The following is a 15,889-nucleotide window of genomic DNA, read 5'->3' as shown; positions in this document are numbered from 1 at the left end:
ACATTTGATGTATTTTTGTTGAAATAACTGTTTCTTTCTTAGTTTTTTTCTAATCAGTTATATATATTAGTATTAACTTTCTCAGCTTGTGCTTGTGACGAGCATTGATTCATCATGTGACTCTCATCACAACTGTGATTGGTGGTTGTCAGTGTATTACAGTGGTACAAAACAGATTTTAGTATTTTAATAGATCAGTAAATGAACATTATATCAGATATTGAAATAAGTTTTTTTTACGGTAAATTTAAGTTAAGTCTGTTAAACCTAAAATGTTGCTACTGTATTTTTTAAGGTACATTTTTGGCAACCAGTTTTTTACCATTGAGCCAGAGCCATTGAGAGAGTTGCGTCAACGGATATTATCATTTTACCACTTCCACCACATGCTCCAATGTTATATTTAACTAATATTACATGTTTTCGAAGATGAACGAAAGTTGGAATGATATGAGGGTGAGATAATTTTCATCTTTGGGTGAACTAACCCTTTTAAGTCTTATCTTTAAATATATGATTGCATGTTATGGGCAGTTTTAAGTATACTTTCATTTCAATACACATGCATTTTAATGTCATATAATTTAAAAATGTACTAAATTTGACTTACTATTTTTTTTAATACACAATATTCAAAGTGTAGAGAGATACTTTTCTGTAATTTTCCATCTAATGTTCATTTTTTTATAGTCTTTTGAGACTTTATTTTAATTACAGTCTTAATGACTCTCTCAAAGTCTCTTAAAATAGTGTTTAGTTTAAGTGGTGGTGCATGAGTCCTTAAAAATATCATTTTTTTCATAATTATAACTCGTATCAAATTTTAGTCATGGGACTGAAAACCTCTTACATTCCCCAAGGTCACAAATTGCGCACATATACATTTCTTCTTGATTGCACTCTTAATTATTATAATTTTCTTTCTCTGTGTGATCTTTGGATGGAGGTGGAGGAAAGAAAGCAGAATATCTGAATCTTTTCCCCATTCCTTGAAGGCAGCAGACATGCAGCATGGAGCTCTTCAGAGAGGTATGGATGGAGTTTTTCCACAAGTAATTCAACAGCCTTCTCAAAGTGCTTTTTATTGGACCTTCTTGATAGTGATGTCAAGTCACTATATCACACACATGCATGCTCACACAGTGTGAAAGTTATTTTTCATCTATAGCTGTGAGATGTGCTATTGCTAAGAGCAAACTGGGCGTGGAAAATATATTTGAGTAATGCAACATATGCAACATCACTCTTTAACAGCAAATTTCAGTGTAGGACATAAAAAAAAATTTTAATTTAAGCCTAATGCATCGCACACTAACACATTCACATGTTTGTGCTGTTGCAATTGTGTCCTATCTGTTTAAGATGTTTATTTTTTTTGTATTCTCCATTTCTGATTTCAAATATCAAAATCACTTTCTCAAAAGGACACCTGAAATCTATTGATGATAAATTAGCTTATTGTAATTCCAAGTTTATATTTTATATAGCAACACAATAGCGAACACCCTAGCAACCGCCTAGCAACCACCCAGAACACTAGCAACCACTCAAAAAACCTTAGAACACCTTAGCAACACCATAGCAACCACCCAGAACACCCTAGCAACCACCCAAAAAACCTTAGCACCCACCCAGAACACCCTAGCAACCACTCAAAATACCTTTAAACTTTAAACTTCTTCAAACTTTCTGGTTTAAACTTTCTGGTCCAAACTTTCACAAGCCAACTTAAAGTTTGTCACGACTAACTTTTTAATCTATATTTTTAGATTTTGCAAAAGCAATTTATCAAGTGACTAATATAAAAAAAAATGTAAATAAGTTTTCATTTGATAACATTTTAACAAACTAACATTTAACAATATTCTACAGTACATATTAATATTGGTTAATGATAATCTCAACATTTACTACATTTTTAAGATCAAAAGTAGTATATGTTAACGTTAGTTAATGCTCTATGAACTAATATTTTTAACTAACATTAACAGTTAAGGTTAATAAAGGCTGTAAAAATATATCGCTAATTGTTTATTAATGTGGCTGTTAACAAATGATACCTTATTGTAAAGTGTTACCAAACTTATATAGATCTGCAGGATTGTAATGGGGAAAAATGTCCAAATAACATTAATAATATTGTTGCAAACACAAGAAATTAATCCTTCAGTAATTAAAAGAATGAAGTTTAATACATTGACAACAATGATGACTTATTACAAAACTGAAATAATGCATTCAGAATTAGCCATAATCTATAGCAACACATCAGTCACCTCTCTGTGTGCATGTTTCAAAAGTTTTACTTTTCATTTTTCACCCTCAGTCGGATGCGAGGCAGGAGGAACAGGAACATTAATATGAGCATACTGAGCCGAATTGAAAAAGGAGAAGAAGTTTGCAGAGTCATGAGGAATTTGTTGCTGATGTTTCTGTTCTCGGATTGAGAGTTAAATAAATGAAACCTCCAGCTTGTCACTTTTTCTATTACTTTCTCTCCCCAGACAAACATGAGCTTATCATGTTTTTAACTCTGTTTTCCAATATATGCAATTATCTGGCTGCTACATATTCAGCTTTGGAAAGATTAAATGTAATACTCCATGCTGCAAGAGATGCAGTAATTCCAGGTTTAGCACAAACTAGTTTTAAGAAATATTATTGTGCAATTTTCAAATGGCACTTTTTAAAATATTTACAGAGAAAGAATATGTGTGTATGACACATTCAGCGAAAGTCTATACGGACCAAACTATGAATAATTTGTCATTGCTTTCACACATAATATATTCAATTTTCCAAAATCCATGAACACTTTTGTCATTCAAACTTCACCATCTGCAAAAAACTATATATTTGCAGCACATTTTTCAAATGCTAACACACTGCTTTCAAAACTGATAAAAGCATATTCAAATTAATGATGATAAACTCTTTTCCGCATTTCTGCAGGAGTAATTTATAGAAATATGTTGTATTTTGTATTCTTTCAGAATTATCATTGGCTGTAAAATAGGGTAGCATTTTATTTAAAGGGAAAAAAAAAGTAATTACGCTTGAAGACAAATCACATCAACATGACACAAATTATTAACAAATAGGTAACACTTTACAATAAGGTTCATAAGTTAACATGAGTTAACAACCTTAGTTAACATGAACTAAGAATGAACAATAGTTCTTCAGCATTTATTAATCTTAGTTAATATTAATTTCAACATTTACTAATACATTATCAAAATTAAAGGTTGTATTTGTTAACATTAGTTAAAGCTGCAGTCCGTAACTTTTTGGGGCTAAAAATTATCCCAAATAAATTTTTGAGCAAGTACATAACCAGCCAGTGTTCAAAACTCTCTGCTTGCCTTAGCTCGATTCAAAGCGGAAAGCTTGTAATGATGTTTTTAATTCCAGTGGTACTGGTGGATTTCCGCGGGAGATTCGAGCATGTCTTTGCGTCATTACGTCACATCTGTACACACACATCTGTACGCATAAAGAAGAGTCTCGGCTAGTAGGCTATATTATGTGTGAGGATGCTGGAGGTTTAGCCTTTTCTCACAGCACTTGATATAATTAAACTTATCAATTTGATGGCGGATCCAGAAAGGTTCAAACGACAATCACCAGTGACAACTGGAGACTCACCCGCTGTAAAATGCAAAAGATTTTGGACTTCAGAGTGGCTACAGAAAAAAAGAGACTGCAACCGGACCCATGTTTTTGAAAGGTGAACTCCGTGTTTTGAAGGGGTTCAAAACGGACGCAGAGATGGCTTTCTTTCTGCTGGACAGGTAAGACATTTCAATGGTTCAATTATGTACAGTAGCGCACTTGTTCGCTTAATTCATATAGTTACGGAGGACTGAACTACAGGTAGCCCTGAACAAAGAGAATTTGCACGGTTTGACGTGATATTATAAGCGATCGTTAGATTTAATCAGCGCTGACACAGGCCAGCTAAATACTGTATGTCAGGTGGTGTTTTGGCACAAACAGTATACAAAAGTACTGAAAACATTTGAAAGTGATGCAAAACCTTTAAATTAACTTTAAAGTTAATTTAAAGTCACCATTATGCTGATCAGTGTTTGTTTTAGTTTGCCTCTTGACCCTTAAGTCATTAACTTTAAGTTTTGTTTGGCTGCTGTACCTGAGTTATAACAGTCAGATGAACAAATAGAAAAGGTGATCTGATGGTGTTGGTTATGTTTTAACATAATCATTATTTCACAATCATTTGACCTGAACTCATAGAGAGCCCAATTTTCTTAGTTAGATTTACTTTATTAATTATAGCAGCACTGCGTGCTTGTATTTGGCGTGCTGTCCGGGGGGAGGGCTCCGAGCTCAGAGTTTGGCCCGAACCCAGAGTACTCCCCCCTATGTAAGTGTTTAGGACTGGAAGTGTGGAGAAGGGGCGGTGGAGGGATGCTGCTAAACTATCAATGGAGTGAGGTGAGATTGCTGAATCTATATATACCTCTTATCATTGTTTGCTGAGTTCACTCGTGTTAATTAACTGAACGTGCTCCTCCCGAACTTTGTTAATAAAACATCATTTAAAAAAAAGAGACTGTGTGTCACTTTTTTGTATAAGATAAACTTTTTAGAAATTATTTGGATTACATTGTAAAAAAGTTACAAATATTATGCTGTATAAGGACAGTGCTGCTATAATTAATAAAGTAAACCTAACTCAGAAATTGGGCTCTCTATGAGTTCAGTGATTCAGGTCAAATGATTGTGAAATAATGATTATGTTAAAACATAACCAACCCCATCAGATCACCTTTTCAATTTGTTCATCTGGCTGTTATAGCTCAGGTACAGCAGCCAAACAAAACTTAAAGTTAATGACCTAAGGGTCAAGAGGCCAACTAAAACAAACACTGATCACCATGAGGGTGATTTAAAATTATTTATTCAATGTTTGCAAAATAAAATAAAGAGTTCTTAATTCGTCTTTGACGTATGTCTGTTATTCAGATATTTTTGTTTAATTGTTTTTGTGTAAATTTGACTCATTTTAAATGGTTAACTTTTAAGGAATTAATTTGATTAATTATTACTCAATTCTAATTTGTTAAATTTAATTAATAATATTGCTTGTAATCTGTTGCCACAATTTTATTGATTAGATATAGCGTATTCATTTTTACAGTGTAGAAGCCACTACTTATATTCTTGAGCACTTTTGTATATTCCAATTTATATTTAGACTTATGTCCGATTTCATTTAAGCCAACTAAAAAAGAGATCTAATTCTTATGTCAATCAGATGACTTCGTCTTGTTTTAGCATTAACGCATTCTTCAATGTTTTTGCTGCTCTTTGAATGTGTGTGTGCTTCCTCTCCAGAGGGACACGAGCGAGCACTACATGTGCATTTCCATACACCACCCTGCTCTAAGCGCTCCGTTCTCACAGGCAAATTATTTCATTTGCTGTAATTCAGCTCGAGGATCTATGTGACATTAGCCTTAAATGCATCCCACCGGCTGAGAGACCCCGTGTCATATTAGGAATATCATGTTCCCCGCACACATATGGTCTGCACAATACGTGCACTCATAATTCGAGCATGAAATATTGCCGTTTCACATGAATAATGCAACAGCGGCAAAAGCGGTAATGTCGGCTGCTTTGTCCACTCTGGATTCGGTGAACCGTACAGGCCCCCAGGGAGACGCACACCATCATGGATATCATTTCGCTCCATCTGCATTTGATTTACAATGTGTTCCTGCGATAAATGGCGGTTATTGATGGGTGTAATCTTGAGTTATAGCGCAGAGGTCATTATAGATAATTTCACTGTGGTTTCATACAGTCAATTAGACTACACTCTTCTGCGTGGGACTCTACCAGAGGCCTAACACCTTTTGCAGCTGAAAGATTTATTATAGTTTAAAGGTACAGAAGGAAAATTATTATTTGAATTATTTATCCGATGCATAAAAGATGGTTTCCTCTTCATATTTCTTAAGGCATGTGATAAAGATAGTAGACACAAAACAGAGACATAATGTATGCTATAAACTCTGACGACCGTAACTGTAAGATACTGTAGTAACAGGATGACTATGAATATGTTAACTGCTATGTAATACTCGGTTCTTAGCTTTTGCAGATTGAAGTAAGAATTCAAATTTTATTGTAATGTTAAACTGAAAAATGGAAGTAAGGAATAATTGAAGACGGGGCGTTTAATTATTGAAAGTTTCATGAGCACCCGCGGTGGTAATGCAACCACAGCGAGAGGTAGGTGTGCATTAGGTTTTCAATAATTCAACAAAACAGAGTAAATTATTCTTTAAACTGCAGTTACCACATGTTTCTCCCAAACCCATATTTTAGGATTTTGTCCCTAAAATGTTCTTTTGAGTGGAACCACTTACTCAAAGTGCTGATTTAGTGCTTTTACACAGCCCAAGCCAACTTTACTAGCTTAAAATACCCTTAGAAGGTAACTTGAAACTTTGCTGCATACATCCATCCTGAATTAGGGCCTGTCAAATGTAGTACGCCTGTAACGAAAGGTCCAATGGAGGCAAGAACCCAAACGCAATTTATTTACAAAAAGAACACAATAAAACATAAACAAAAACATGGCAGGGCATGAAAACTCTGAACTAAAGCAGGAACATGAACTAGAAAACAAGACTACAGGAGCCTGGACATGGAACAATCAATACTCGACAAAGACACAGGGCAAACAAGAGGGCTTAAATACACACAATACTAATGACAAGACAAGGGACACCTGTGAACAATTAACAATAAACCAATTACAACATGACACAACAGACAAGGGAACACATGGCAGGATCACAAGACTAAAACCAGGGGATGACAGACAAAAGACAGGAACAAGAAACAAACACCCAACACGTGACAAGGCAAAATGTGCAGGTGGATTGTCAAAGTCTCTGTTTATTCAATATTGATCTTGAGCAATGAAGAGTTTGGAATAGTTATTAACTTTTTAACTGTAGCAAAAAGTGCATAGAAGTGTGAGGCTGATGTTCTCACAACATTTTTTTAAATGTATGACCCTGCAATGAAAGTAATAATGAATTTGGCTTGATCTTACGCACAAACCTAAACTGTACACTGGTCCTACACTAGGTATCAATATGCAATTGTATGACATAGAATGTCCCAACACTGTCAATGCACTCAAAAGTATACATGCATTGTATTAGTATGCACTACATAGTATGGTGGAGAAAGAGTAAGGATTTGGGAAAGAGTTTTGAAACGATTCAGGAATTTTTTTTTTGCAAAATGCAGTCAGTTAGAGAAATGAATCAACACCGTATGAATGTTTGTCAACCAATTAGAATTCAGCAGTGCCGTTGTATAAAGCATAATGATGATTTGATGATTTGCATTTTCCCATTTACTCTAACTACAGATGTTCAGGACTCACTCTGTCTCAAAGAGCATCATAAGAACCTCTAATATGTGCTAATTCTGAATATAAGATGTGCACTGAACAGCAGTTAACAGGTGTTGAATCTCAGAAAGAGAGTTTTAAATAGAGTCACATGGCTGGAGCTTCATTCGTCTCCTGAAAATCTCAGCGTATAATTCTAGACGGTCTACACAGGACAAAATCGAACCAACACAGATGTTCGGCCAAAGTAAAACACTGAACATCTGCTGATACTTGTTTGACAAATTGCTTTTCATGCATGCCACAGATGCTCTCTGTCTTCAGTATGTAAATCTGATTTGGACCTTTTTTTTTATTTGAAAAAAAAACATGTTGTTCTTCTTCTCCACTCTTAGTGAATATGTTTGGATCCAAAAGAAAGTCCCAGAGAACTAGAACTTGCGCATTCCACAGAATATGCTGTTTGCACCAAATTGTGACCCAACCGTTGTGACTTTAAAATGTCTTTGGAAAATTTTGTTTTTTTAACGCTTGCAACAAATCAGATGATTTATTACTTGTAGTTCTACTAGTTTTATCTTTGACATGTCTTTTAGTTTGCAGTATATTGGCAAAGCTAACAGACAGCTCCATAGCCGGATTAATGGACATCGAAGTCCCATTAGCCGTGGTGACCTCAAACTCCCTGTGCCAAGGCCCTTTCAGTTTGCAGCATCAATACAGTAGCCCTTTCCTGTAGATACTCTAATATAAAAATGCAAACGCTGTTAGGGTGAGAGAATAGATAGCAAAAGAAACCCTCTTGCTGTTTTGCAGGTCTGGCAGCCAAATAGTCATTAAATCCAATGGGTTCATAATATTTTTCCCACCCTAGTGTAAATATTCACATGCTGCGTTCAGTAAAGACATGAAAATATGTCATTGTTTGTGTGTTGTTTGTTTAGAATGGGTTTCTTAGACTTATCTGAATTTCAGATTAAATTTTAGGATCAATTTCAGAGAAAATCGTATCTCTGGTCAGTATCTCGAGGAGGGCTTTCTTTAAATGTCATGTTTTATCACCAGCTGTGCTCTTGCTATATGGTTCAAGCAGTTTCACTTCTTTTTTCTTCAGCGGTTCTGCCAACCTGCTTAATTTAAAGTAACTTCCCACATTCCTTCATAATAAGGAATACAGCCATGTTAACGGCCTGTGAACAGCTCGTGATAAGCTTCAATGGCAGCATCATTAACAGGGAGGTGGAGATGATCATCTGTTGTACATCATTCTGTAACACCTCTCCTTCTGATCTCTCTCTCTCTGTGCTAGTCTAAAGAGGTCTGTAATAATTAGAGAAAGTTAGCATTCACATTCATCTTAAAGGCAATTGCTCTGCTGGCACCTCCTTTGTGCCCTCCTAAGTGCCCTACAAGAAACAAAAGCCTATCACAGGCTAAATCTACTTATGACATTTTTAAATAAGTAATATTAATAATAAAATACACACAAAAAAATATATTTAAATATTTGCAATTTGCCAAAACATTATGACCACCTGCCTAATATGCCAGCCCGTTCTCATCCTTTGGCGTCATACATGTGACGCTTTGTACATTTCGTCGAAATCTTACGCACATGGCATCCTTTAGCATCAATATGAGACGCAGATCCCAAGGCGTCATAACCGTATCCTACCCCAGACCTAAACCTACCCATAACAGTGCGTGTTATAGTGACGCTTAAGGATGCCATGTGTGTAAGATTTCGACGAAATGTCATATGGCGTCACCTATATGACGCCAAAGGATGAGAATGCGTTGAATATGCTATTGGTCCTCTGTGTGCTGGAAAAACAGCGGCGACCCGCAGAGGTATGGACTCTACAATATGGCGTCCTGTGGTCTCTGGCACCAAGGTGTTGGCAGCAGATCCTTCAAGTCCTGTGGGTTGTGAGGTGGAGCTGCATTGGATCAAGCTTGTTGGTCCAGCACATCCCACAGATGCTCAATTGGATTGAGATCTGGGGAGTTTGCAGGCCAGGGCAACACCTTGAACTCTTCAGCATGTTCCTCAAACCCTTCTTGAACAATGTGTACAGTGTGGCAGGGTGCATTGTCCTGCTGAAAGAGGATACTTCTACCAGGGAACACAATTGTCATGAGGTGGTCTCCCTGGTCTGCAACAATACATAGGTCAAAGTCACTTCCACATGAATGGCCGGACCCAGGGTTTCCCAGCAGAACATTACCAGACCATCACACTCCCTCCACCGGTTTGTTGTTGCCTCACAGTGCATCCTGGTGCCATCACCATCGCCCCAGGTAAACAGCACATGTTGTGTAACAGTACATTGGATCCATGCAATCTCTTAAAGTGACAGTAGCCTAATAAACCTGCTGCTGTCTGTAATGTTTATCAGAGAACAAATGACAAAGAAAAAATCACTCTCTGCTCTTGACTAAATAACTTTTGTAACTTTAATTGTAAGCATTAATCTGTATTTCATTTTTACAATGACAAATATCCAGTGTTATTTTACACCTTATTACTTTATTTTCCATAGCATTTCTTACCTGAATTTGACCCACCTGAAAAACTTAAAGCCATGTTTATTTCATTTGTCTATTTATTCAATTGTATTTATTTGTGCTGTCATTTACAATTTGTTTATTTGTTCTTATTGTATTACTGGTTGTTTACTTGTCTTTTTTGTTGTTGTTGTAAATCTAGTTTCAAATAAAGCATCCTGTGTAAGCTAAAATGACAAAAATGACAAAAAAAGTATGAGATAATGACAAATTATCTGTATGGTGGTATATATGGCAGAATATTGATAAGGTATCATATCGAAGTTGGAAATTCCAGTATCGTGACAACACTAGTTCATAGTGACCACAACTATCAAACAGACACCAACTATGAAAGAAAGAAAATAACCATAAATCAGATGACGTTTATGAATGATGTCACACGTGAAGATGTGGTAAACTGTTGTAGTTGGAAAAGATCTACATGACAAGATCTTCTTCCAAAAGAAAGAAATAACAGTATTCATTTTGGAATGATGCTTGTGGGAGTAAATAGCTTGGAAAATCAAGTTTGGAACAACAAAAGAATTCCATTATTTCCTTAAACATACAGTTTTTATGAATTTTTATTTCAGTTTTAATTATTTTAGTACATGAAGGTAAACTAAATTAAAATGAGAAATGTAGCTTTGGCAACTAGCTGAAACAAAACAAGTTAAATTTATATAGGCCAGTATATACACTCACCGGCCACTTTATTAGGTACCCCATGCTAGTAACGGGTTGGACCCCCTTTTGCCTTCAGAACTGCCTCAATTCTTCGTGGCATAGATTCAACAAGGTGCTGGAAGCATTCCTCAGGGAGTTTGGTCCATATTGACATGATGGCATCACACAGTTGCCGCAGATTTGTCGGCTGCACATCCATGATGCGAATCTCCCGTTCCACCACATCCCAAAGATGCTCTATTGGGTTGAGATCTGGTGACTGTGGAGGCCATTTTAGTACAGTGAACTCATTGTCATGTTCAAGAAACCAATTTGAAATGATTAGAGCTTTGTGACATGGTGGAAGTAGCCATCAGAGGATGGGTACATGGTGGCCATAAAGGGATGGACATGGTCAGAAACAATGCTCAGGTAGGCCGTGGCATTTAAACGATGCCCAATTGGCACTAAGGGGCCTAAAGTGTGCCAGGAAAACATCCCCCACACCATTACACCACCACCACCAGCCTGCACAGTGGTAACAAGGCATGATGGTTCCATGTTCTCATTCTGTTTACGCCAAATTCTGACTCTAACATCTGAATGTCTCAACAGAAATCGAGACTCATCAGACCAGGCAACATTTTTCCAGTCTTCAACTGTTCAATTTTGGTGAGCTCTTGCAAATTGTAGCCTCTTTTTCCTATTTGTAGTGGAGATGAGTGGTACCCGGTGGAGTCTTCTGCTGTTGTAGCCCATCCGCCTCAAGGTTGTGCGTGTTGTGGCTTCACAAATGCTTTGCTGCATACCTCGGTTGTAACGAGTGGTTATTTCAGTCACTGTTGCCCTTCTATCAGCTCGAACCAGTCTGGCCATTCTCCTCTGACCTCTGGCATCAACAAGGCATTTCCGCCCACAGAACTGCCGCTCACTGGATGTTTTTTCTTTTTCGGACCATTCTCTGTAAACCCTAGAGATGGTTGTGCGTGAAAATCCCAGTAGATTAGCAGTTTCTGAAATACTCAGACCAGCCCTTCTGGCACCAACAATCATGCCACGTTCAAAGTCACTCAAATCAACTTTCTTCCCCATACTGATGCTCGGTTTGAACTGCAGGAGATTGTCTTGACCATGTCTACATGCCTAAATGCACTGAGTTGCCGCCATGTGATTGGCTGCTTAGAAATTAAGTGTTAACGAGCAGTTGGACAGGTGTACCTAATAAAGTGGCCGGTGAGTGTATATATATATATTTTTTTTTTTAAGTAATGAAAATGTTTTTTTAATGGTTTTAGTTTTAGTCAACTATAATAATCCTGATTTAAACAACATTGCAGCTCAAATAACACACATTTTGCCACAGAAGAATTAATATTAGCACATTACCAGAAAAAGCTGCACTCTTTTAAGCTCTTCCTAGTGCCTTACCTCATGGACTTTCATTGTAAGTTAATTGATGTAAACACATTTTTTGCTTTTACAAAGTGTGGTGAAATTATTTTCTAATCTAATCAACAGTATGTCACTGATGCTGTCGACGGAGCTCAAGCTGTTCTGGAACCGGAACGTTCCTTTAATCATTTTGGTATAAATCATTTCTCAGCGAGCGTCGTGCGTGATGATTACTGTATTCCTTCTAGCTCAGGGCTTTGGAGAATTCTCTCTTCTGCTGTGCAGTTTCACTATATTGTTTTGCTATTTTAACATTTGTCAGATGCATAATTGAGCATCCAGAGCTACAGAAAGATCAGATTAAAGGGTCTCATCGATCACACTATCATTGATGAATGACTCACTAATTCTCTTTGATTTCTCTCGCTCTCTTTCTCTCTCCTCATTCTGTCCATCTCTGCTGTTTCAATTAGCGCTTCACCTGTCTGTTTCAGGGACTACGTGTGTTTAAAGAAATAACAATGGCGGTGTGAGAGGAGCTTTATGGGAGACTCGACTGTTTGGAGAAGAGCAGTTTAATCAGAGCAGCATGACAGCGAGGAAAGAGGAGTTACAGGAAAATGGGAGTGTGGGATACTATTCACTGAAGTTACCAAACCCAGGTGTTTTATCAAATGTGTTATTGGCTGCATAACCGTGATGTTACATTTGAACCTTCCTTCACATTTGAAGTCCGTCAGCTCCACTGTCAGAACTGAATTTAATAAGGCCATATGAAATGCGTTTCAAATTCAGTTTGAATTTGTCTGGATCCTGTTTTTCCCCCATAAAAAATGTTCTGGATTGCGTTTTAATGGTTAGATTAAATTTGAGTAATCAGCAGTGTCTAATTAATTGAACATTTTAAATGTTTTTAGGGCCCAATGAATCAGTTTTCTTTTTTCCAAAATTGAGTGTTTTCCGATTTATTTATGTTTCCGTTTTAATGGTTTAATTACATTTTCTTAAAAAAAGATCTTTATTCAAATAAAGTAATACAAATGTAACAATTCAACAAAAAATTACAATAAGCCCCTATGAAATATTTTATATTTTCAGAAATTCTGTTTGTTTACATTTTTCTGGATTCATGTTTTAATCCAAATCTATTATAAAAAAATGATGGTAATCAAATTAATCTTTTAAAAGGCATTAAAAAGAAAATGTAACAATTCGTTTCCTACCTTTCAAGTTTACTGTTTAAATTAAAACAGGGAAGAGCAGTTGTGTGATATTCCTTATATTAAAGTTTTAATAGTTGTATTATTACTTAGAGAAGTACATTCTACTGTACAATAGTAATATAATGCATACATTTTTCAAGTTAAACCAAACCTTTATTTTGATGGGTTGTCATGAAGACCTTTGAGTTTCTGTGTGTAGGCCTATCTTATGATAGTTTTTACCAAATGAAATGGTGAAATGCTGGTCAGAGCAGATACAGATAAAGATCATGTGTTCATGTCCTCATATGAGATGGCAGATGCTGAAACGCCACGAGCATCACCCTAGCTCGAACATGTTTAGTAAACCAAACTGCAACGCTCATTCACAGACATTGAAACATTCACAGACATCCAGAACAGACTTCAGATTTTTGCGCTTTTATATTCACAGACATAGTCCATATCATGACTTGATTAAGTGTACAGCACTTCTTATTCCTCCAAAAGTCGTCAAATTCCATGACATTCCGTATTCCCTACATTAGCCATCGGCATAACACTGCTCACGTCTGCCATATCATTAAACCATAGAGATGCTGGAACTCTAAAGCATTGATTATTGCAATGCCTTTTCATTGGAATACTTTCCCAAACTCACGTTGTTCCAGAATCAATACAAGTATTGATCCCAGGAAACAATTTACAAATGCCTAATTTAGTGACATAAGGCATTAAAAACTTTATTTATGTAATATATATTAAAAATATCCTTTAAAATGAGTTGATCTGGTCTGACTAACAGGATGACCATGAAACCTTGAGCTAGAACAGCCTGAGGCTAAAGAAAGATAGAAAGTCCTGCAGAGAGATGGTGGATAAATATGTAGATGCAGAGGAAGACAGAAAGTGAGAGTGCGTGTGTGTGTGTGTGTGTGTTTCTCATGCCCATATGGAGAGACGGAGGCGAGGCGGAGTATTATTGCTGGCTCTCAAATCTTCCAGATGCTAAACACTATCAACTCTAATCGTCAGGAGATTTAGCAAATAAAAACGAGGAGCACAACAAATCAAAGCCTATTTGAGGAAACACTGCCTCCCTCGTCACCATAACACAAAGTCAATACGTAATATTGCTCCCAAACTACTGACAAACAAGTGTGGACTTGAGGAGAGAACGCAGAGCAGTTATTTGGCCATTATGGTGGCAGGTTAGACTCTCTCTTGTGGTGATAATGAACTCCATCAATCGCCATCCATTACACAGTGAGTGTCTGGCACCCTCCGGAGGACGGCTCTGTGGTGCCCATAAATCACAGAGAGGGTCTCCTAACAGAGGCCAATTACAATATATCCAGCGACACGGTGTAAATATCCCATTACAGACACACACTGTCTGTGGCAGTATTACATCGATGGAATCAGATTGTAATGCCATGGTTTGATGTTTTAGACTGACTGTTGCATTACGCATGCGTGAAAATACATCCACATCACTAAGTGTCAGTAGGAATCCAACAAAACAGCCAGAAAATGAACACTGTGACTAACACAAGTTTATTATTCTCACACATTTTGTTCATCATGATAATTGTTAAATGTTCCCCATGTCTTGATTGGACTTTTATGTTACTTCCTGTCTTATGCCATGTTTGTAGTTCTTTGTAGTTTTCTCGTTGATTAGTCTCATTGTTTCCAGGTGTGTCTTGTTAGCCAATTAGCTTCCTGTGTATATATAACCCTTGTGCTTCCCTTGTTCTTTGTAGATCAGCTCTGTCCTGCAGAGTTTAGCTCCAGTTTCCCTCACACACCTGCCTGGAAGTTTCTACTGTGTAGGAAGACCTTGATTGGCTGGTTTAAGTGTGTTTATTTGGGTTTGGAGCAGGACCGTGGCCCTCCAGGAGCAAGATTGGAGACCCCTGGTGTAGATGGTCCGTGTCTTTGCTCCCCTTGTTCCCGGTTCTTGAGTTGGTTGTTTTGCTTTATGTTCTAATTAAACCCCTGCACCTGCTTCTCTGCTGCCACCTCTTCAGCTCCCTAGTGTTACAGATTTCCACAGCAAACATTAACTGAGGCTACATTTACACATAGCCGGGTGTTTAGAGAAACGAATATCCCCTTTCCGTAGCATTTCCGAATATCCACCCTTATGAGAGGCCAAACCGCAGGGAAATATATGCGTCTTGCCTTCGTGTAAACGGAGCTTGTATACATACAGGGAGCTAATAGAACAAGGGAAACACAGGGGCTATATATACACTCACCTAAAGGATTATTAGGAACACCTGTTCAATTTCTCATTAATGCAATTATCTAATCAACCAATCACATGGCAGTTGCTTCAATGCATTTAGGGGTGTGGTCCTGGTCAAGACAATCTCCTGAACTCCAAACTGAATGTCAGAATGGGAAAGAAACGTGATTTAAGCCATTTTGAGCGTGGCATGGTTGTTGGTGCCAGACGGGCCGGTCTGAGTATTTCACAATCTGCTCAGTTACTGGGACTTTCACGCACAACCATTTCTAGGGTTTACAAAGAATGGTGTGAAAAGGGAAAAACATCCAGTATGTGGCAGTCCTGTGGGCGAAAATGCCTTGTTGATGCTAGAGGTCAGAGGAGAATGGGCCGACTGATTCAAGCTGATAGAAGAGCAACTTTGACTGAAATAACCACTCG

General features: G+C 37.2%; 1 protein-coding gene across 1 annotated transcript in view; it reads left to right on the top strand.

The window, feature by feature from the left end:
* LOC130070024 (gastrula zinc finger protein XlCGF57.1-like) overlaps positions 1 to 15,889 on the top strand; it is a 44,063-nt gene that overhangs the window by 19,548 nt on the left and 8,626 nt on the right. Inside the window, exon 3 of the mRNA XM_056234270.1 lies at positions 14,979 to 15,143. Within this exon, the coding sequence (XP_056090245.1) occupies positions 14,979 to 15,143 (165 nt within the window). The remainder of the gene's footprint in view (positions 1 to 14,978; positions 15,144 to 15,889) is intronic.

This window comes from Rhinichthys klamathensis, unplaced genomic scaffold (assembly GCF_029890125.1).
Source record: "Rhinichthys klamathensis goyatoka isolate OS25496 unplaced genomic scaffold, OSU_Roscu_1.1 h1tg000391l_1, whole genome shotgun sequence".
NCBI classification, from domain to species: Eukaryota; Metazoa; Chordata; class Actinopteri; order Cypriniformes; family Leuciscidae; genus Rhinichthys; species Rhinichthys klamathensis.
This window is presented reverse-complemented; position numbering and strand designations above follow the sequence as displayed.